The sequence below is a fragment of the Manacus candei genome, unplaced genomic scaffold, assembly GCF_025592945.1.
Source record: "Manacus candei isolate 608988 ecotype Guabito, Panama unplaced genomic scaffold, ASM2559294v1 h1tg000015l, whole genome shotgun sequence".
In the NCBI taxonomy this organism is placed as follows: Eukaryota; Metazoa; Chordata; class Aves; order Passeriformes; family Pipridae; genus Manacus; species Manacus candei.
The window spans coordinates 20780796-20802458 of NW_026138063.1; the positions used below are offsets into that span (position 1 = coordinate 20780796).

General features: G+C 46.0%; 2 protein-coding genes and 1 long non-coding RNA gene across 3 annotated transcripts in view; 2 read left to right on the plus strand and 1 right to left on the minus strand.

Annotated features, from left to right (window-relative positions):
- LOC127468698 (uncharacterized) overlaps positions 1-11233 on the plus strand; it is a 36368-nt gene extending 25135 nt beyond the window's left edge. Inside the window, exons 6-7 of the long non-coding RNA XR_007903657.1 lie at positions 7171-9560; positions 10467-11233. This is a non-coding gene — a long non-coding RNA (uncharacterized LOC127468698). The remainder of the gene's footprint in view (positions 1-7170; positions 9561-10466) is intronic.
- The window catches only part of LOC127468692 (transcription cofactor HES-6-like), a 182725-nt gene that overhangs the window by 1570 nt on the left and 159492 nt on the right, over positions 1-21663 (minus strand). The window contains exon 2 of the mRNA XM_051782092.1: positions 215-2507. Within this exon, the coding sequence (XP_051638052.1) occupies positions 215-394 (180 nt within the window). The 5' untranslated portion in view covers positions 395-2507. The remainder of the gene's footprint in view (positions 1-214; positions 2508-21663) is intronic.
- Positions 12030-21663, plus strand: part of CAB39 (calcium binding protein 39) — a 41400-nt gene continuing 31766 nt past the window's right edge. Inside the window, exon 1 of the mRNA XM_051782081.1 lies at positions 12030-12186. The gene's annotated coding sequence lies outside the window, so the exon portion shown is untranslated. The remainder of the gene's footprint in view (positions 12187-21663) is intronic.

Genomic DNA, 21663 nt, shown 5'->3' on the forward strand with positions numbered 1-21663 from the left:
TCTCCCACCTCCACTCATTTTATGCAGTGTTCACCCAAACAGAGAGAAGCAGAGAAAGGGAGCGGGGAAAAAACCCACCCATGTGGGTTAATTTCAGAGAAAACATCTTTATAATATGAGGAAAATAACTGTCCCCCTTTTCTTTCCTGGAAGCAGTGCCCATAGCCCCAGCACCCATCATTCACATGCCTGGTGCAGCGCAGAGGGCACGTACCTTCCTCTCCTCCTTGGTGCTGGCGAGCTTGTGGGTGCTGCCCGGGGTGGCTGTGGCAGTCATCCTAATCCAGGCACGGGGTGGGAAGGAGGCACTCGGGCACTGGGTCGCTCCGTTTCCAGTTGGGCTCTTTGCTGCTCCGCCGCTCCTCCTGCTGTATTTATAACCCCGAATTAGCATGTGAAAGGGAACTGTCCTTGGCGGGACTACTTTTCCCACACGAGGGGTCGAGCCCGGAGGTTTGTGGCCATCAATCAAAGCTGACAGGTCACTGCTTCTTTTCAATGAGCACGCCAGCCCCCCCAAACGGCGACAGATGTCCGGCCTCCGACGATGGGCTTTGGAGGGATCTTTTGTTAGGGAAGAAGGGAAGGAAAATGGGCGCGCTCTGAGCAGCTTGCACGGCTCCTCGTTCAATTTGCACAGATTCCCAGGGAGGGAAACAATAGCCGGGAAGCGGTTGAGTTACACCTGGGAAAATGCCTTCTACTCATCTTTTTCCCCTCTATTTCCTTGAAGTGATGCCTGGTTTCACTTACTAACCTGACCCCAGCCATTTCACATCTTCGAAACAGCCTCTTAATTTAATAATAGAGTACTTCAGCTAGGAGTTCCTGCTCCCAGGGATTATTATTACAAGGAAACGATGATCGATTGAAAACTGTTGACAGCTGGTTGTTTTCATCACAGAAATCCTCTAGGGCAAACATGGGAACATTATTTACCTCTTGGGAACCTGAGTTCTCTGTCGCACATGGGCGGACGTAGGAAATATGTAACTCTTCCAGTTTTTGGTTGCCGTGTAGGATTTAATATTAAACTGACAGGCTATTGCAGATGCAAACTAACCCAGAGGTGAGTTAGTCCTGTGGGATTTTTACTTTGATTTCCCCCCTGCGATGCTGAAGGGGGCTTGTCTGTTCACTCTTCTGGAATGCTGGTGTGGGAGCAGAGAAGCCTTTGGAGGAGTCTTGGTGCGGAGTGAGAATGCACTTCTATACTTCCTCACTTCTGCCTGGTTTGGGGGAGAGTATGAAGGTGTTTTTCATGACTGTGCATTTGCTTTCTGATGTTTGCTTTGCTAATGAGCAGGATTTGGCAGTGTCCTGTCGAGTCCTGCAGGTGAAGCCCTTTGGATTGGTGTCAAATGTGTCACCTTATTGAAGTGGAGAGGAAGGGGCCACAGTGGCTCAGAGGCACCGTCAGCCCTCCCAACTCACTGGTGGGATTTTCCAGCTCCCACTGTAGTGCTGTGGCTACAGAGCCCACTCCACTCAAGCCAAGGGTGGGATGTACCCTAGTAATAAAAGTGAGGACTTCATGTCCCTTGCTTAACCACAGCGTGGGTGGGTGTGTGTTTGCTTGTGAGTAAATGCAAACATGCAGCATGTCTGCACACCCTGCTGCCTGGGCTCATCACGAAAACATGTCCCTGGACATGGAATCTGGCAGGCAGAGGCTGTTTGTCAGTCAGATACAGAGCTGGGGTGCAGCTACCTGGTTTTATAAGCGCACTGTTTGGCAGAGGCCTGGGATGAGCTGGTGTGGTTGTTGTGCTGGGAGAGGAGGGCTGGGAGGGTGAGGTTAATAACTTGTCCTTTGTGCCAGGTAAAGGGAGCAGGGATGGGCCCATTATCTCAGGTGTGTCCTCTGCAAAGACAGCGAAAGGAGGTGCCACTGCCCTGTGTTGGAGTCTCTCACATCAGCCAGCCCCAGCTGATCACCAGTGAAGACTCTTTTGGTTTTCCAAGATTTTTCCAGCCCACTTGGGAAGTGGATTGTTGCTGGTATTTATAGAAGGTGTAGCTGAGGCATCCATGACTCCAGCACCTTGGTATGGAGGAGGCAGTGGGTGGGCTGGAGTACAGAAAGGTTGGGTCGTTTCCTAGGGTGCTACAGGCTGGAAGCATGTCACCTGGGAACACAGCTTCTGGCTGGGTTTGGCTCAAATGGTGGGTAAGGAAGAGAAGTCCACCATCTGCCCCCAGACACCCCTCCACCAGCACCTTATGCAGAAAAAGGCACCTTACCAAGGCAGTCAGGGCAGGAGGGGGAAGCCTGAGACCACCTTGGCTCGTGGCCCAACTGAGCATGGCAGAGGTGTCAGGAAATGCAGAATTACCTAAAAATTCCTAAAAGTGTGTCCTGTGCCTGTTGGCACCCCTCCTTGGGTGGGCATGGCTATAGGGCACCATGTGTGCCTCCCATTTTAGTGGTCCCAGAGTCTGGCCAGCCCCCAGTGCCACCAGGAAAGGTGTCTCCAATCTCTGTAGTGGTGGGACCTTGTTCCTCGCTCTCCCTTCCCTACTTGGCCTTCACTTGCTGCTTCTGCTTCACCTTCCCTTCTGCTTCCTTTATCCTGTGAGCTGCTGCCGAGGTCTGGGGTGAGTGGGATGCTCCACGAGACCATGATGCAAGCTGGTGGCAAGGCTTTGGGTCCAGGGGACAGCTGGGTGGGAGGGGAGGCCACGAGCAGTGCGGTGGCCCCCGGTGCCCAGCCACAGCCACTCCGGGTGAGCCCCTTTGCTTGCCCACGGGCATCTGCTCTGGGTGAGCTCATTTCAAGGTTCATTTGTAAGACAGCACCACAGTGAAAAAGAGGAACAGCTTGTGCTGTAAACAGTTATTTTACACCTCTCAGTCACTGCAAAAGCCTTTATTTCGGAGGTGGGGAGTGCGGGCGGGAGAGCTGCCCTGGCTTGGGGGAAGGCCGACATCTGTGCTGGGGATTGGAGGTACCCAACAGGCCAATGCAAATGAGCATTACAGGGAGCTTACTGCAAATTCCTGCTTTCCCTTTGCACTGCCACTGCCAGGTTTCACTGAAAAGGGGATTCTCCTTTGTAAACAAAGCCTCCCTTTTTTTTTCCTGGGCTCTCCAAGAAAAAAAAATAAAAAAGGAAAGAGAAAGGGGTGAGTGCTGCTTAGAGTTTTCTTTTTTGCTATTTTTCTACGTTTCACACCCCGGAGAAAGAAAACAACTTTTAACATCTGTTCCTGCACTTTTTAAGAGGGAAAGAAAGGCTCTTGAAAAGGGGGAAAGTGTGGCAGATGTTGGCAGGTTCCCTCCAACGCAGATGTCTTGCTCTGAAGAAAACTTTCTTTGGGGATTGGCGGCCAGGGCTAATCTTTGACTCGGGCCACGCGACTGCTGAGCGAATGGAGGGACGTGGGAAAGCGCCGCCGAACAAAGGGGCTTATTCAAACAAACCTGAGAGCCGTGAACAATCTAATAACCAGCAGAGAAATGGTCAGCAGCCCCCGGCCCCAACAGGGAGGGCTTCGGGGCAGCCGGTGGCCACAGGACAAGGGAATTTGACCGTGTCCCCAGGGCTGCAAGCAGGGGTGTCTCTTCCTTGCCCCCAGTCTGCTCCCTCTGGGGCATCCAAGGCAGTGCTTTGGCCAAGGACAATCGTTCTCGAGGTGCTGAATGGTCTTGGCTGCCCCACGGCGACAGCAGAGGAGATGGAGGGCAGGTGGGCTGGGCTGGGCTGCCCCACACACACCAGCCTAGGCAGCATGAGAGGAGTGACTGTTGGACAGCAGGGATGTCTTTGGTTAAGCTTTTAAAAAAGAGGTTCTGCCAAGATAATCAGTAGGACTGGGGTTTTTTATTATTATTATTAGGACCGGTTGAAGGAGGCTTGTGAAACTGATCTTGGTAGGAAAAAAAAAGTGTTTATTTTAATTGTAAGCAAAAATGTTGAGAGAAAAAGGTATTTTCTGTAAACCTTTCAATCTCTTTCTTTCTGACTGATAATACATTTTAAAATAAGGTTTTGCCATGAAAGCTGGTAATATTTCAGCTTAAGCACTTCATAGGAAAAAAGGGAGAAGCCCAGAGAGAAGGGAGCAGAGCCAAGAGGATTCACACAAGAAAGTAACTCATTCCAGTTTGCTGTTACAGCTGAAGAGCTCTGTAGATCATTCCTCTAATTCCTTCAAGTTTCGTTCTGCCTCATCTCTGTCCTGGTCCATTTTCTCTGGGCTCTGGTCAGGGCACAGCCTTTCCTGCCAGCAAGGCTGCCTTGTGCTGGGACAGCTCTGCCTGTTCCCTGCTCAGGGCTCGAGGGGAAAGCCCTGTGCAAGAAGCATTTGTAGCTGTCTGTGGGTTTGCTGGGGCTGGTTTTATGACAGCAGCTCTGTTTTCAGCACGTGCAGTGACGTGAGGTTTGTGGAGCAAGGAGTAAAGCGTGGGTTTGGGAGCAGGCAGGGTAAGGTGGGGGCAGCTGCTTGCTGCCGGCATGGGGAGTGGGTTGGCCCTGATGTGAAACCACAGGGCACCCTGTACACCTTGCATTCCCTCCCTCGGGTCCGGCTCCAGACCCGCCTTGCTGTGAGCAAACACTCTCTGAGGAGAGGCTGTTTTACAGGGGCTTTAGTCATTCTGAATAAAGAGGGTTTTGTCCAGCTCTTTTTCAGAAGGTCAGTTGTGGCTCAAGGTTGAGGTTTAAAACTGAGAGGTAAAGCTCTCCTTCAGAATGTTTAAATCTGGATGCTTCTCAACAGCTGTAAATCCCAAGAACCCCGTCCTGAAGCCCTGTGTCACCAGGGGTGTTTTGCTACCAAAATGTTACAGCAGGAGAGGAATGTGAGAGCAGCAGGACGTGCCGGTGTGGTGACTGGATGTGCCGGGTCTGGAGGGTGCAGGCAGTGCCTGGGCAGGCAGGCTGGCTCCCGGCACAGAGGCACCTCAGCCACAGTCTCTTGGGGATTACTCACTGCTGGATGGCCCGAGGGCACTGGGGCTACACCTCCAGACTGGCCTCAGTTTGGGACATTGTACCTGCCGTGTCCCACCTCAGACCCACCTGTAGCAGGGTCTGCAGGGGGACCATGTGTCCTGCAGCCCGACCAGGATGGATAGAGCTGGAAAAAAGCTGGAGCAAAAAAGCAGGGGATGATTTATTTGTGCTTGGGGCGTGGAGAAGAGCACTTGCAGTCATTTCCTGTGTTAAGGAGAATGGGCTGAGGGCACAGCCTCGATGAACAGATGCCACCCACAGTGGGACATGGGGCCAAGGGCACCATCAGAGCTTGCAGCGAGGGGAGCTATGGCTGTGCTGGGGAAGGCTGCTCCAAAGACCTGTGTTGGAATCCTTGGAGCTGGGGTGACACTGTGTGCACCAGGTCGCTGTTTCTGGCAGAGGGCTGGGAAGTGATGGGGTTTGTGGCTGGGTTACTGGGGAAGAGGCACAGGGCAGATGAGTTTGATGTCTATGGTAAGTGGTGGCCTATCAAGGCAATATCATGTGCAATATCCTGTGCAATTCACCATGGTGTAGGCAGGGGTAGGAGTGCAGTTCAAGGTTCACCTGCTCCAAAGACATTTGGTGGAGAGAGAGAGAGAGAGGTCACATGGCATTGGACAGTGCTACATGCAGTATTTTCATCATAGAGAAAATCCAGCTCCAAAAGTAGCACTGGACATCTGGAAATTCTGTTGACATCTCTCACCTCCTTTACCAAGTACACCAAATCTCCCTGGTCCCAGCTCAGCCTCCTGGGTACCAGCTGACTCTACCATCTTCGGGAGTGAACTCCTGGGATAGGAAATAATTACAAGGCTGGTACCAGCTGAGTAATTCTCAGCTTTTCTTTCACACACCCCCATCCAGTCTTCGTGTTAAGGATTAGCTGACGCTCCTGCCATTGCTCAAGGTGTCTCTCACCTGGCAGGTTAGCAGCTGGTAAGCCCCACAGCCCCACAGGAAGTCTTATCTGCTGCTTTGCAGCCAGAAAGCTGCAGCTTGAAATACAGCTCATGGCGCAAAAGAGTCCTATAGGAAGAAGAAAATCTGATAAGCTGTGTGGCTGGTGACAGACTGATAAGGGTTATCCCCTTGCCTGTGCCAAAGTGGTGGTAGGAGGAAGAAGAGCCAAACTTCACAAAGATGGCACAGGGGGCTTTCAGGGAGTGTTCAGGGGGATACTTGAACTTTCCTTATGTGGCATCCCAGGAGTTACTTCATTCAGGAGGGCAGCCCTGGGCATTCTCACACTCTGTGTGTGTGAGATGTTACCAGATGTCACCTGAGAATGAGCCTGATCTATAATGTAGCAAATTCTTGGTTTATTCAGCAAGATTTGCTTTCACAGCAAGATGGGTGCCTAACTCCCCAAACATCAGGGCCTGGGGCTCAGCATCCTGCACCCCACCCCCTACACATCCCGTTCTGCAACCCCTGCACGTCCCACACAGCCTGTTTCTTCTTAGCTTCTCAGTTCTCGAGGCCACAGAATTATCTAAGTTTCACCTTTGTGAGAAAAATATCTCTTCTGTGGATAAATGCAGCTTTTGTCCCGGCTCGGCCATGCACCAACACTTCCTTTTTATAGTATGTGTGTATACGTGTACTGACACCACATCCTGACCCCCTGACACAAAATACCTTGTCAGCATGAATGAGGCAGCAAAGCCAGTCATCATCCATGCTCTGCAGGGAGGGTGATCTGCAGCCCTCCTGCCCATGTGCTGTTCTGGGCCTTGCCTGGGTGGGTGCCTGGGCTGCTGCTGCAGGGGCAGCAGGACAGCCCATGGGGGCACCAGGCTTACCAGAAGCCTTTCCTACCAGCTGCCTGTTTCTGGTGCTGCAGGGCTGGGATTGCAGCACCTGAGGAAGTGGGGAAACACACACTTGGGTGGTTTTTTGCACTTGCTGGTTCAGTCTCAGCACAGCCCACTGCTGCCGTGGCAGTGGAAAACACAAGGGTTTAGGAGGGGAGAGCATGAACCTCAGAGTCTCTGGTTCTTTGAGCCAAGACCATCCTGGGTTGTTTGTAAAATCTCATGTTGTTCTCTAAGCTGTTTTTTGGCATCTGTATTTTTGTAACTAATTTTTTACCAATTAAAGCAAAAAGTTTTATACTGCTTTTTTGTTTACAAATACTGTCTGGTTTAAACTGTCTCTCCTCTTTAATTTCTTTACTTTTTTCCCCTCTTCAAATGTATGTAGGAGACTGCCTTTTATTACAGGGATGAGCATTTCTTATTCTTCTGGAGGAACCAAAAGGTGTAGGAAGTCCAGGGACATAATCACTTGTGGGTAGTAAAACCAGGGCCCTGACAGGATGAAGAACAGCCAGGACCTGTGAGAAGGTGGGTGACACTCCATAGGCCGGGGTCTGGGAAAGGGAAAAGCAGTTTTGGCTTCTCCATAATGAGGCACATAAAAATACTAACAAACCCCCCGCTATCACAACCCTTTTTTTCTTTCTTGTCTATTTTTGGGGTTGCTCTGTCAAAAGAAACAAGAGGCCATGGCACACATGAGCTCCCTAATTTTCCAGAATAATACCTGCGACCAACTGGGTGTCTTGTTGTGTTTCCAAGGTGATGTTTCCTCCCATCTCCCCATTCCAGGTACATATGTGTGTGCACATGTGCAGACAGTGATACAACTTCGCACTTGCACACGGACAATTTTCACAAGATACAATTTTGCCACAGAATGTAAATAAACTCTCTTTTGAAGGTGTGTCCTGCTGAGCTGGGGGGAAGGAGCTCAGCCCTTCCCCAAAGCAGCGCCTGATTGAAGGTGGGGACAGGCAGAGAGCTCTGGAGTGCCCTCCTCCTCAGGAGCCGGGGATCTCATCAGGACAAGGAGAGGCCCCGAAAAGCTTTAGAGGGTCTGTATGTATTTGCTGCAGTGGCTCAACACAGTTTTGAGTGTCAAGAGATGTGACAGCGGCTCCTGTGTTAACTCAGCCCCCCAGTGGTCGAGCCCCAATCCAGCTGAACAGCAGCACTAAGCCCATGCCCTCCACTGCAGCACGTTTCTGCTGGAAGAGCTAATTAATTAGTTTCTGCAAAGCCCCTTGAAGGGGTAAAGGGCTAAGTAAGTGCATAGTAGCGTTATTCAGAGGGTATGAGCTTCAGGGCTTAACGGGAGCTACTTAAATATGAACTGAGTGAGTAACCTTGGTTTGTAATTTCTTTATAATGTAAAAGAACGGGGAAAGCATCTAAAAAAACCAAACACCACCAGTCATTTTCAGCAGTGTTCACAGCCTTGTATCTTTCTGCATGATTTGGGATTTGTAGTGTATTTGCTTCCAGTTCTATCAAATTAATGGATGTATTTATTTGACTGGGGTTTTTTTTGTTTGGGTTTTTTTGGGTTTTTTTTTTTAGCTCAGGAAATAGTTTCTACTACAGTGCTGTTTTTCAGGGTGACTTCTGTTAATTCCTTTCATGTTTACCATGCTGATGGAAACCTGGTTTTGACATTAGTAGGAGATTCTCCCTAGAATGGATGCTGCACTTTGTAGATAACTTTCAATTGTTCCACACTAATAAAAACTTTATTAAAAGCACTTGCTCTCCAGGAAAGGAATTTGCATTGGATTTCTTCCTATGGTTCTTCTGGCAATTGTTTTTGTTTTCTGACAATCTTTACGTGCTACCCTTAGTTCTTGTGATTCGCAATAAAATTTTTAAAATGTGCTCTAATTCTGAAATGGCACCTTGAATTGAGGATAAATCATAACATCCAATTAAGAAAAAAAAGTCCAACTGATATGGGAGACAATCACATTTATTTGTGTTTTCTACTGTAAATAGGATTTGGAGGCAGGGCAGGTGAGTCTGTTCATTTTGTATTAACTGAATGAACTGAAAGGTAACAAAATACTTCTTTGAGAAAAACTTCAAGAGTCTGCAGTGAACACCTCCAGCTAGTAATGGGGGAAACACGGTTTCAGGGGCAGTCACAGGCACTTTTGTAACCTGGTGATGAAATTCAGCCACTGTAGCTTGGTCCAAAGTCCATGGAAAGACTCAGGACTCTTGTTCTGCCAGACTTGAAGTAGAAGACATTCAGCATAGCCACAGTTGTCTCTGCTCCTAATATTTCCTCCCCAAAGCCTTTTCCCTGAAACACTTTGGCAGGAACAAGGAGCCTGGGCTCTGGCCTGTGAATCACACCAGTGCATGCCTATGCCCAGTTAAAACATTAACTGGATGTTGGTTCTCTTCTCTCCTCCTTGTGTGTTTGTCCAGACAGCTGACAAGACGACCCAGATTATTTTCTCAGATGATCTGTGTTGTGCCTTTTCAGATGTCCATGTAGGTGACGGAGGAGCACCTCTATCCCATCCCATGGTGAGGGGGGACCTTCTGCCACAGCAGGATATTGGGGAGAGGAGGAAACACCTTTCAAAGGGAAAGGGCACGTGTGTCCTACTGAATTACAACTCTGGAAAAGAGGAAAGATAAAGCAGGTGATGAATTACTGGGCCTCATGGAGAGCCAAGGGCAGCCAGCCCTGGAGAGTCAGCTGCTGCCACAGCATTCCATGTGGGCACAGCCACTCTGCGGGAGGTACAGTCCAAAGGAAGAAAAGAGGTGAGCAAAACAGCTTGAAGGAGGATTAATTTTGCAGGCTGACATTGTTTTTCCCCACTTTTGCCATTTGTTGGCGTGGGATGGTGATGAGAGGAGCTGGAGCTGAGCTATGGGGCTCCTTGGGCCTCCCATCAGCAGCAGAAAGCCCCAGGATCCCATTAGGCTCTCTGTCCCTCCTGAGGAAAGGACCTGCATGCTCGCTTTTCTAACTGTGTTTTTTTCCCAGTGAAGTAACTTGGATTTTTTTAAATGGTTTTTTCCCCATGTTTACTCACTTCCTAATTTGAAAAGATTAATTAATTCACAGTGGATGTCTCAGTCATGGCTGTGAATTAGTGAATCGTTAATGTACTAAGAGCTCTCTCGTGCTGAATTTAATTCCTGCTTCTAAGAGCTTAGAAAAATCATGCTCTCACTGCTGAGGGATTTCCCTGCAGTGTGCAGGGATGGTAATTGCACTGAACCCATTTCTTGCATGATCTCTTTTCCAATGGTCATTTGTAAAGTGTAGTGTCTATTTTCCAGGAGCTGGTGTTGAATCCCTGTACCAGTGCTTGCCTTTAAACAGTACCCTGAATATTATCTGTTTAAATTTGAGTGGTTTTAGCATAATTATGGGTTAACAATTTGAACTCAGACATACACACTCTTTCCGTGTTGGCTTTGAAAACAATTATTTCCAGCTCACAAGTGGGTTATATGAACTGCCAACATTTTGCTGACTGCACACTCTGGGTCTAGGTGAGCTTGGCAAGGTCCTGTCACCTCACACAGGCAGCCTGCCCTCTGCCTGCTTCAGGTCCAGGGCTGCTGCATCTCTTACATCTTCATATAACAGCAAGTAGGTATTTGGGGGCTACAAGGAAGTATAGATAAATATATTGTATTATATATATTATATTGCAGGGATGGCTGCAGGTGTGATCAGAAGCATTTTTCCATGCCTGAGCTGTAGCACACAGCTGACTAAGATGGCTGGTCCAAGAAGACCCCCAAGAGGTCAAGAGGCAGCTTTGCCCATTGACACCACTTGCCCTCAGTACAGCAGAGAACCACAACACGTGGATTTCAGAGCAGCAACATGCTGCCTGCAGGAAAACATTATTGCCTGGAGGAGCCTGACCCAAACCCTCCCCAGCAACATGACAAGGAAGTGCAGGAAGGGGATGTGGAGACACGTAATCAAAAAAAAAGCTGAAGACAGAAGCCATCAGCTCGCGAGGAGCTTACAGATGTTTTGGGAAAGCAGGCCAGCAGGTCTCACTCTGATGCACGGCAGTACTGAGGCAGACCTGCTGGGACGAGGTTTTGCCTCATGGCTTGTAAGACATTCATGACATACATTCCATTAAAAATGTATTTTTCTTCTTTAAACATTGTGTGTTATACCACACTAATGGACAATATCACCTTGATCTCTGCTGGGAAAGGTGTGGGCTCTTCTCGATGCAGGCTAATCTGCATTTGTCACTGTGACAATAATAGATGAGTATTATGTACAGGGACACAAAAACAGCCCGGAGCCTTTCTGTGCTGCAATGGGAACTGCAGAAAACCTCCAGACTGTAATTCACCAGCACCTGATGCACCAGCACCTGATGCATCATGACGCTCAGACCATGTCCAAGGCACGATGCCAAATCCCAACCCCACACCGGAGCCCCAAAGATCACAACATGGGAAAGGAGCTTTGTGGCAGTGCAGAGGGTGAGGAGGGTCTGCAGAAGGGCAGGCCAGAGAGGGGGTTGGGGGGCAATAATAATGAAAAAGAATAATAAATACGAATTATAAATCAGTAAATACCAAATAATAAATTTAAAGAATAGGCTGCACCTGGGGTTTCACGTTCAGTTTTGGGCCCCTCACTTTAAAATGGAGCGGGAATAGAGGAGGGCAACAGGGCTCGTGAAAGTTCTAGAAAACTTGTCTTATGAGGAACAGCTCGGGGAGCTGGGTTGGTTTAGTCTTGAGAGAAGGAGGCTCAGGGGGACTTCGTCGTTAACTACAACCATCTGACAGGAGGTTGCAGTGAGGTGGGGCTGGTCCCTTCTGCCGTGCCTGCAGGGAGAGGACAAAAGGAAGTGGCCTTAAGCCGAGACAGAGGAGATTCGGATCAGATAGTACAAAAACGTTTCCCCCCCTCTTAGTTTGGTCAGGCATTGGAACAGGTTTCCCAGGGAGGCGGTGGCGTCACCGTCCCTGGTACGAGGAGTCTGGATCTGGCACTGGGCGATGTGGTTTAGGGGTTACACTGGTGGACGGTTGCACTGGATGATCTTAAAGGCTTCTTCCAACCTCGAGGATTCTACGACTCTAATATAAAGACGAAAAACAACAGAACAGGGAACAGTAAAACGAGGAAATAACGAAAGGGAGCGGTGGGTGGAGCGATGCCGCGGCCGCCCCGCGCAGGCGCCGCCCTGGGTCCTCCGCGCCGGCAGGGGGCGGTGTGGGGCGCGGCGGGCGGAAGTGCGGGCGGGGGCAGGGCCGGAGCGACGCCGCGGAGCGCGGATCGCGGGGTGGGGGGGACGGGCCGGGCGAGCGGGGCGCGCCGCCTCTGCCGCACTGAGAGCCGGAGCGCAGAGCCCAGAGCCGCCAGGGCGGGCCCTGCCCGCCGCACGCGCAGGTACCGCCGGGCCGGGGGGGCCGCGGCCGCGGGCATTGTCCGACGCGGGGCCCGGCCGTGCCCTGCGGGCAGCACGGCCCGCACGGTGCCCGCCGCACTCCCGGCCCGCTCCCCGCTGGTTGCCGGGAGGGACCGGCCGGGCCGGGCGCGGCCGGGCCGGGGATGGGTGCCGCGGGTGCGGGGGAACCGTGCGGGGATGGGCACGGCCGGGGCTGCGCCTCCCGGGTGGCGGTGCCGCGGTCCCGGAGCTCTTCCAGCGCCGGGCCAGGAGCAATCACCGGGAAGCGGCGCGGGGGGAACCCTGGAGCGGCCGCGGCGACCGGGCCGCCCCCAGAGCAGCGCCGGTCCCGGCACAGCGGCAGGGCCGGGCCGGGCCGGGGGCTCTTTGTTACAGCCGTGGCTGCACGGACCGGCCCAGGCTGCGGACCCCGCACTGCCTGGCGCGGCCTCCCGGGGTCCTGGTCTGAGGCCTCTTCCTACAATTGTTCCCGTTGGGAGCCCCGATGGGCCTCTGTAGCAGGAGTTGTGCGTGGGGGCCGCTCGGAGCCTGTTTTCCTTCAGACTGCCCCATACGAAGCTAACACAGCATGTTAAATAGAAGAAAAAAAGTTTTGTCTCTTTTTTTCCTGTGAAATACTACCGGTACTGAAATTAAGATGTACCTAGTGTTGATGGCATTTTAATTTTATTTTTTTTTAATTTTAATTTTTGGTGAGGGATCACGTAGGTACTCACGATTTATTTTAAATATGGGAATGGTGTGATTTAATTTGCATGATGAGTCAAAAATTAAATTACATGACCGAGGCTCTTCAGTTTCAGTGAGGCAAGTAACAATGTGTAGAAGAACAGTTTCAGTGTAGATCAGAAAAGAAATTTGATTAGCATCAACATATTGAAAAGTTTTTTTTTATGCTTGTGGGTTTTTTTAAACTTACCTGTCAGAAAGTCTTAGTTCAAGGCCCTGTGTTTTGCTCTCATCAGGAAGTGTGTCTTCCTTTTTAGCTCATGCAATCATAGACTGTCAGAGGAAATTTAACATCCTGAGCTTGTGCCTTGATATCAAAGCTTTTAAATAATAGATTTTTACTATCTAAAACACTGTGTACCTTTAGTTAATAGCTACTACCTAATACCTGTTGATATGGCACATGCCTTTCACTGGCGACAGAAAAACATGCCAGGAAGTATTCTCTGAAGTAGAATAAACATGGTACCTGTTCTGGGATCAGAAATAACTGGGTTTTTTTTTAGTTTTCAGTTATCCTGTGCAAATTTTTTAGCTAATCTGATCTGTATGATGGCACATGGCACAGTGTCTTGGTAGGATTCTATCTGACATGGACTTGCTGTTGTAAGAATATTGTATTTCACAGCTTCACGGTTCTCTTGTGGTGTGAGAAACTACTGGGTTAGCCAGCTGCTATGCACTTCACTTAAATTTATTTGTGTTTAATAAGTTGTAGTGTGATATACCTGTTGTTGGGGGCTTTCCTTGGCCAGACAGATGTACCTTGGTACAGAAGGAGGTTGTGTCTGGTGGTGTTGAGAGCAAGCAGAATAAAGTCTTGGACTGTGAGTTTGTATGCGTGAACTAAGATGCTGCTGAATGTTTCTGAATGCTGGTAGCATTGGTTCTTTTTAAGTTTCTTTTTCTTAAGTTACTTGACTTCTTGATGTTGACACAGAGTTCTGAAACTTTGCTGCATTCTGTGCACGTTTAATGAGTGGTTGTAGGGGGGGAATTAAAAACCCAGATTGATACCTTTTAAGATATATGCATTTATACAAGTAAAGGATACTAAATAAAAGTGCCAGTTGAGCAGTATTTTGTGACAGTATGTCTTTGAGAGATAATTGTGCTCTTTGGGTATTATCAAGTGCAGACAAATGTATATTCCCAGAGGGGTGTGATAATATTAAAACTCCACCTCTTGGAATTCCTTGATTGGTTTTAGGAAACATTTACTCAGGAGGGAATGGTATCTATTTTGCATTCTGTGGCCTCTCATTAATTAATGGATGGTAGTTGAGACCTGACAGTTGTCCTGTACATGCTGCATTTCCTAGGGTTTTTTTTAGGGCATTTTGGTGAATATTATCATTACTGACCAGTGTCCTCCCTTCTGAATCAGTTCTTTATTGACTTTTTGCAGATTTTTATAATGAGTTGTTTGCAGCCTTAATTTTTGTGTAAGATATTTCCGAAAGCTCATAATCTCTGTACATGCTTAGAGGCTCTTGACACTTGCTAAAATAATGATTTTTTTTTTTTTTGGTAGAGTTTCAGAACTCTAATAGCTGATGGTGGTTTGAAGCAGGGGGCAGGAAGGAGCCTGGTGACCTTTTGAATTCCCTTCTGGCCCTGCTTTTCTGTACTTGTGACACTTTGTAATATGGTTTAATTACAAGAGCAGCTATTAAAGTATGATTATCGTGGTCTAATTGGAGGCATCTTGGAGCTACCTATCAAAAATAAGATTTGACTCATCTGCTCCTTCAAAATTAATAGTTCCACAACAGCCTGCAGCTATTTATGTGAATAATGTGCAAAGCAGAAATATGAGTTGAATTCCAGTATTGTAATTTCTACACTGTACACTTGAAATCTGGTAAATTTAGCAATTTTTGATAAAGAAACAATGGGCTACATATACTTTTATGACTTCTTAGCTGCAGGTTGAAGCTGGATAATAATGACATTGGACAAAAACCTGTTTAGTTGTTCAGTGATCCTAAGTCACGGTGTTCACCACGGCTGTAGACAAACCTCAAGCAAGATATAAAATTCCTTTTGCTGTTCTCAGAAAATGATACTTCCCCAGTTTGTTGTCTGATTGGGGGAGTTAATTAGTCTGGATTGTGTGCAAGTTCAGCTCCCCTTCCCTTCCATCTAGGCCCTCTCTTTGCTCACTCTCAGCACCATCCTTCTGGCACCACGAGGTGCAGAGGTGTGAGCCAGAAGGAAGATGAATATCTGCAGTTAGAAGGTGAAACTTTATGCTGAGATCCCTCCCCATCCCCCAAGTGCAAACACAAAGGTTAAATTAGAAGATGAGGCTGTCTTGAATTATTTTAACTGACTTGAGCTGGGCTGTTAAATACACGACCGGGGGTACCTAAGGCTTATGTTGATGTCATGTGAGTTTGGTCTTTCTTTAGCCTGAGCAGATTTATGTGCTTTCCTTATTGCACCTTGTGATAAAATGACACATTCATTTGTCCCTATTTAAATACTCCTTATAAAGGATTGGATTCAGGATTGATCCAAACTGGAAGCAGCCAAAATACTGTGTGTTTACAGGAATAACTGTGGTCATTCCTCAAGAGCCTTCATGGCTTCTTTTCTTCAGACAGGGTTAATTTAGGAAGTAAATTGCTTAGGTTTAAATAAACAACTGCAATTTGCTTTGTAACTTCCTTGTTTTGAGTATTCCAGCTGATGCTTCGGATAATCAGAAGTTTCAGATAATGCAAAAACTTTCTCACTGCCTACTTCAAATTTGCTGAAAGGGAGCAAATTTTAAGCCTATCAAGAAGGGCACAAAATTCTGGGGGATATTGCTACATGTTTGTAGCCACCTTTCTGTTTATTGAAAATCTGCTACTTGTAATTAAATTCCGAGTTACTTTCTGAAGATCTGTTTGCTCTGTAATCCTCCCCTTCAAACACTCAGAGAATTCATCACCAAAAAGTTAAATATAGCAAGACAGTTCAAAAATTGGCAAGTTATAATTAGTAGAGAACTGCAGTATTATTGTAACATGTTTTTCCAAGTTCACAAACATCTTTGCATGAAGTTATTTATTAGTTACTACTTGGGGTTGTTTTAAAACGTTCAGGTATACTGCCAAGTGTGGGAAATGGTTGCATCAGGGAAAAACTGCTCTGTGCTTTTGATCCTTGCCCTGTTGAGTCTTTTTCACTCAGTATTTATTGATAACAAATTCATTTTTCTTGCTAAGAGATGTAACTGTAAGTTTAACTGCAAAGCTTGCAAGATTTGAAACGTGACACTTAAAAATAGCTAAGAGAGAGCTTTGCTATAAATTAAATAGAATTAATTTGTCAGCTTCTCAGGGAGTTGAATGTGTGTGACTGTGAGAGCAGTACTTATGTTCAGTCACTCGTGTGTGTGAAATGCCTTATCTCCTTTGAAGTTATCTGCGTTAAAACATAAAATGAAAAAGATGGAGAAGTGTTCCCAGAAATGTGGCATGCATGGTCTTTTTCTGGCTGCTAAAGCTGCCCAGACAAATAGCTGACATATGAAGAAATATCTTTCTGAAAAGTTTTTATTGTTTTATTTACTGACTTTTAAGCAAAGCATGGTAGTGCAGAGCAATAGGAAGAAAGCCAGTTGCACAGACAGGTGTGGAAGGCCCCTCCATGTCCCCAGCCAGCTCTTTTGTCCAGTGCCACATCAGATTTTGCCAGGCAGAATCCCACAGTGCAGCTCTCTCTGTTGTTTTTCTCTTTGCTCACCTGGGAAGCCAACCATGGATGAATACATTTTTTCCCAAATACTCACTCAGAGCCACAGTAGCTTCCTCAGCAGATGAGCTGGGAATGGGAGCTTGGTTTAAAAATGAGTCTGTAGACACTGAATTATCAGTGACATCTTGTATGGTGTGGTAGATGTGTGTGCTGATAGCACACATTCAGAGCATCCTGCTGCAGTGGAGGCTCTGAGCTCTTCCTCTGGGTAAGCACTTTTGGGAGCTTTTGCTACAGTTGTAGAAATGAGGCAGAAGTTATTTGCGTTGTTTTGTTTTACTTTTGACTGTTACGTGTGAAGTTACTGCTTTGGCAGATTATGCTCCTTTTAATAGATGTCAAAAGACTTTTTTTTTCTTGATGTACTGTAATGGTTTATAAAAGTAACCACAGTGTAACATTTTGACTTTATTGAAGATGGTGTATAGGCAAAGAAAAAGCAAAAGCAAAGTCACAGAGAAGTATGGTTTTAGAAAAGAAAATAGAGGGGGTTTTAATCAAGCTAAATGAGACCTTAGTGATGGAGACATGCACTGAGTGTAACACAGGTGATCCCTGAGAAGTCTCTCCCACACAGTTTATGTGTAACCTGTCACACCTGCTATTCAAGTCCTAAGTTTCTTCTGACTGGAGATGGGTAGTGATGGAGAAACTTCTCAGGAAAATTTAAAGCGATACCTTGGAGGGGGGACACTCAAGGCACAGTTCCTGGTAAAGACCTTGTACATAGTACGACATTAGAAAAAGCTGAGAAAGCAAAGTTAATATCTCAAAAGTTAGCAAATACTCAGAACCTTGCTTTGCTCTTACTGATTTGGAACAAAAAGTTTATGTGATTGTTTTCAGGCTTTTCCAGCAGGAACCTCCATTCCATCGCTGCACAAGAGAGTGCTCAGTGCAGGGGCCTCCTTCACATGTGGTTTAGTTGCAGTGCAGTATTTGGTCTCTTGCTTTACTGCATAAAACTCAGTTCTGTGAAGACAGGAGGATTGCAGTCCTTGTGGGTTTTTCTTTGGTTCACAGGTGCTGGTTACAGTACATATTCACAGCGTTCCCCAGCATCATGGTGCTTCTTCCCCCTTTTTTTGAGGGCACGATGCTTAAGCACAGGGTTTCCTCCTGTGTTTGAGTGTGTGATGTTGTGTGTGTTGTCTCGTGGAGCACTTGAGAACTTACACTTCCTAAACTTTTTTTTCCCAGTGACACCCATTTGATATGAAATTCAGTTGCCTAAACGTAGATACCTAGTTCTGTTTTATTGCTCCAAGGCACCTGCCCTAGACAGGTAGGAGGTTTGTGATTTTCTGGAAGGGCAGCTGGAGACTAGGTGTGCTGTTCTAAAGCATCCACAGTGGTGTTTGGCGTTCAGGCACCTGAACTGGGGCTGTGGTATTTGTTGTTAGTCCTGGAATCTCACTCTGGGCTCTCAGAAGAGGACAGACACTTAGGCAGTGACCACGTTGGGCACTTGGGTTATGTGTTGCCTCATGAGAAAGGAAGATTTGGGGTAGAATTCAGCTGTCTGCGGCAGTACTTGGTAGTCTTGTCTGAGGGACCTGGATTTGCTGTCCTCTGCATTGCTGTATACTTTCCAGCTTCATAAAAGGAAAAGTTCTATGGAAATACTGCCTTTTTTGTAGTCTGGTATAGCGTGTTAGTGGAATGAATGAAGACTTCTCTTAAAAAAAAGTACAACTGAGGAAACTAAAATAATCAAGATAACTGGAAAACCTTAAGTCTTGTAAGTGTTGGGTGTTGGACTGGAGGACTTTGCTGCTTCAACATGAGAAATTCGGGTTGTCTTAAAATATGATTGAAAGCAAACACAAGCTTCAATGACCAGGTCAAATAGTCTTTTTTCATGGATTTCATGGATAATTACTGATAACAAAGGCAGATCCTTGAAAATATTCTATGTTTTCCAAACAAGTGCTGTTGTGGAGGACATCATTTAGATTTGTAATCTCTAAGAAAAGTAGTATATTGACTCATCAGCATTGACTAACATAGTTCCATTTTACGTCTGTAATTGCCATTGAGCAATATCCAAACTCTACTGACTCTGTAATAGGGTGGAGCTGGAGTAAACAGTTCTTCTGTTAGGAACAGCATCCATACACAGAGCATTTGGGGCAGAGCCCGGGCATGGGTGTGCTGTCTGACTGGTGTTACCCTTAACTCATGTGTTATGGGGAGGAGATTAACATCATTACATCCAAAAGAGCCTCTTCATTACAAGATTATGGAATATTTTCCACAAAAAGTCACAAAAATTTCAGGGCATTTGTGCATGATGACAAACTTACGAATGTGTCGACGTTTTAAATTCTGTTAGAGAGTAGCACTTCAATTTTCTTCATTCCTTTAACCTGGAAAAACCAAACAGCCTTCATCTCCCCAACTCTCTAATTTGTGATTGTAGTTATTCCTTCCTACCTGTATGTACATTTTTTTTTCTGTCTGAAAGAGAAGTAAACTCTGTTTAATAAGCTTTCATTCTTGTTTGGGAACTTATATATGTGTGTATGCATATGTATAAATACAGAGTATTAACAGTCATATAGACCTGGATTTATAGTTTACATCCAGCAAAGATGGATTAGGTTTTTTGCTTTGAGACTGACCATGAAAGGCTCTTCTCTTCCCTTGGGAAGTGCACTGGATAAGGTCCCAGCATTGCTGAAGGGTGGTTCTGCTCTCCCTTTGGCACTGGCAGAGTGCAGACTTAACAGTATCAAATCTAGGAAGAAATGTCTAATCTGTGTGGCAGAAGTAGCTGTTCTTGAGCTCTTTAGTGAACAAGGAGAACGATTGTTGGCCAGAAGTAGAGAAGCTTTTCTCTCTAAATAGGTTATTTTTAACTTTCATCATTACTAACAAGGATTGAAAAGTATAAGTACAACAGAAGGTTCTGCACCTTATCATTTGTATTCCTTATGGTACCCTAACTTTCAGCGTTGTGGATTCATGCCTCTGAGATTTATACTAAAACTCAGAAAATCCAGACTTTGATCAAGTCCCTAAATCAGGTAACCAAATTAATTTTAAAATGGTTGTGAACTAGATGGTCTTTAATGTCCCTTCCAACTCAAACCATGCTATGATTCCGTTGTTACCTTAAAGAATTTATAACCAATAGTATGTTTTGACTGCAGTCAAACCTTAGGTTACAGTGTTAAACCAGTCTTGAAAGCATAACCTTACTTTCTTCTTAAATTTGGCATTTTCCTAATAAGTTTTAACAACCTTTGTTGCTAAAAATGGAACTGCAATATAGAATTTTTTTTGAGAATTATGGTTCCTTTTGGCTCACTTTTGTAGTTAGAACAAGTCTTTTAGCATAGAAAAGAGGATCTTTAAAAACAAAGTTTTTGTATAACTTGGGAGTTTACCAATGATGTGAATTTTGGTTTCTAGACTATTTGATTGTTTAAGAGCTCTTGTTTGATTGAAGCCTCTTGGTGATATAGAAAGTGATGACATTATATTGTTGTAAACTCCTATATGACTAAATTTTATAATCCCTAATTAAATAAAATTATGTTGAGCTGGTTCACCAGTTGATAATTTTGAAGGCTGTGGGGTTTTTGTTTTGGTTTTCCACATGGCCCTAAGGAATAGAGGGTTGACAGGATACTGATGTAGCTGAAATAAATAAAAATACACAGTGTTAGGAGTATAGGCATCAGCTAAAATGCAAGTATTTCCACCTAAGCTTGATGTCAGCCCTTTGGAAGTTCTGCTGTCCTTCAGTTATTGCAGAGATAATGTGTGATCATTCCTTGGGTAAACTTGTAGAGATGGTAACTTCTGTAGTGCTCAAGTTTCTCTTGGTAGTTTTGCACAGTAATTGCATTAAAGGAAAGTTGGGAGCTCTTATTTTAGTATTTCAAAACAATTTGATTGTTCCCTTTTCCAGTCCAACTCTTCTTAGTAGATTAGATAAGGGAACTGTCCCTCAGAGACGCTTCAGCTTTCCCACCATTTTAGTTGAGTTAATATTAGTCACTTCTTGTTCCAAGGCTCATTTTTCACTTGTTGTCTGCAGACAGGCAGCTCTCAAGCAGTTTTTAGTTTGTGGACCTGTGTTTGTGTTTTGGGAGAGGTGCTGACTGCTGTATCAAAAGTATCAACAGTGCTAGCTTTAGTTACCTTTTGTGAACCCTCCCGGCTCTTCTGTCTTGGAGGGTCATATCTGCAATAGCTCTTGGTGGCTGCTTCCAAGTAAAATAGGTTGGAATGTCTTCCTTTTGGACAGGTGTCTTTCTGCTGTGGTCTTGCCTCCAGCCTCCTTTTCTTTTAAAATGCAAAAATACTTTTTGAAACTTTTGGTCAATTTGTGTTGGACTAGCAAGCAGGAACTGTAAGGTATTTTCTTCTCAGTCTTGGCTGGAATAAATTAAAATGTTAAACTTATTATGATGGCTTTCAACCTGCCTGTCCCGAGGTTGTTATTTTCTTGTATTTGTTACTCTGATAGAAGCAGAAGAAGTTTGATGGGCATGACGGGGTCTACCTGGAAAGATAACTCCAGTGTACCCAAAAAGAGAGGGATAAAAAGTAGCATGTATGTGTATCTGACAGATCACCACAGACATCTGACACATTGTTTATATTCTGTTTTCATTTAATGTACAATAACTTTGAGTAACTGGAACTCTCAGGTGGTGTCAGGAGGGAAAAGGACTCTGACGTGGGTTTTTCAGGAATATCTGGCTTTTCAGAGTGTGTATGCTGAAGGATCCTGCTGTATCATAGATCTTTGGTCTGGTGTCTTGTGAGTCATCAGAAGGACTCTTAATTAGATTGGCATGACAAGAGCTTGAGCATGTTTGGGGCACAGTCTGGATCATTCCCCCTTTTGGTTCTGTGCTTCTGAGCATTTCATAGCATCAAGTTCACAGCTGAGCTGAAACTCCCCTCCATCTGCCTCAAAACATACAAAAGGAAAATACAATGGCATGGTGTTAAATGATAGG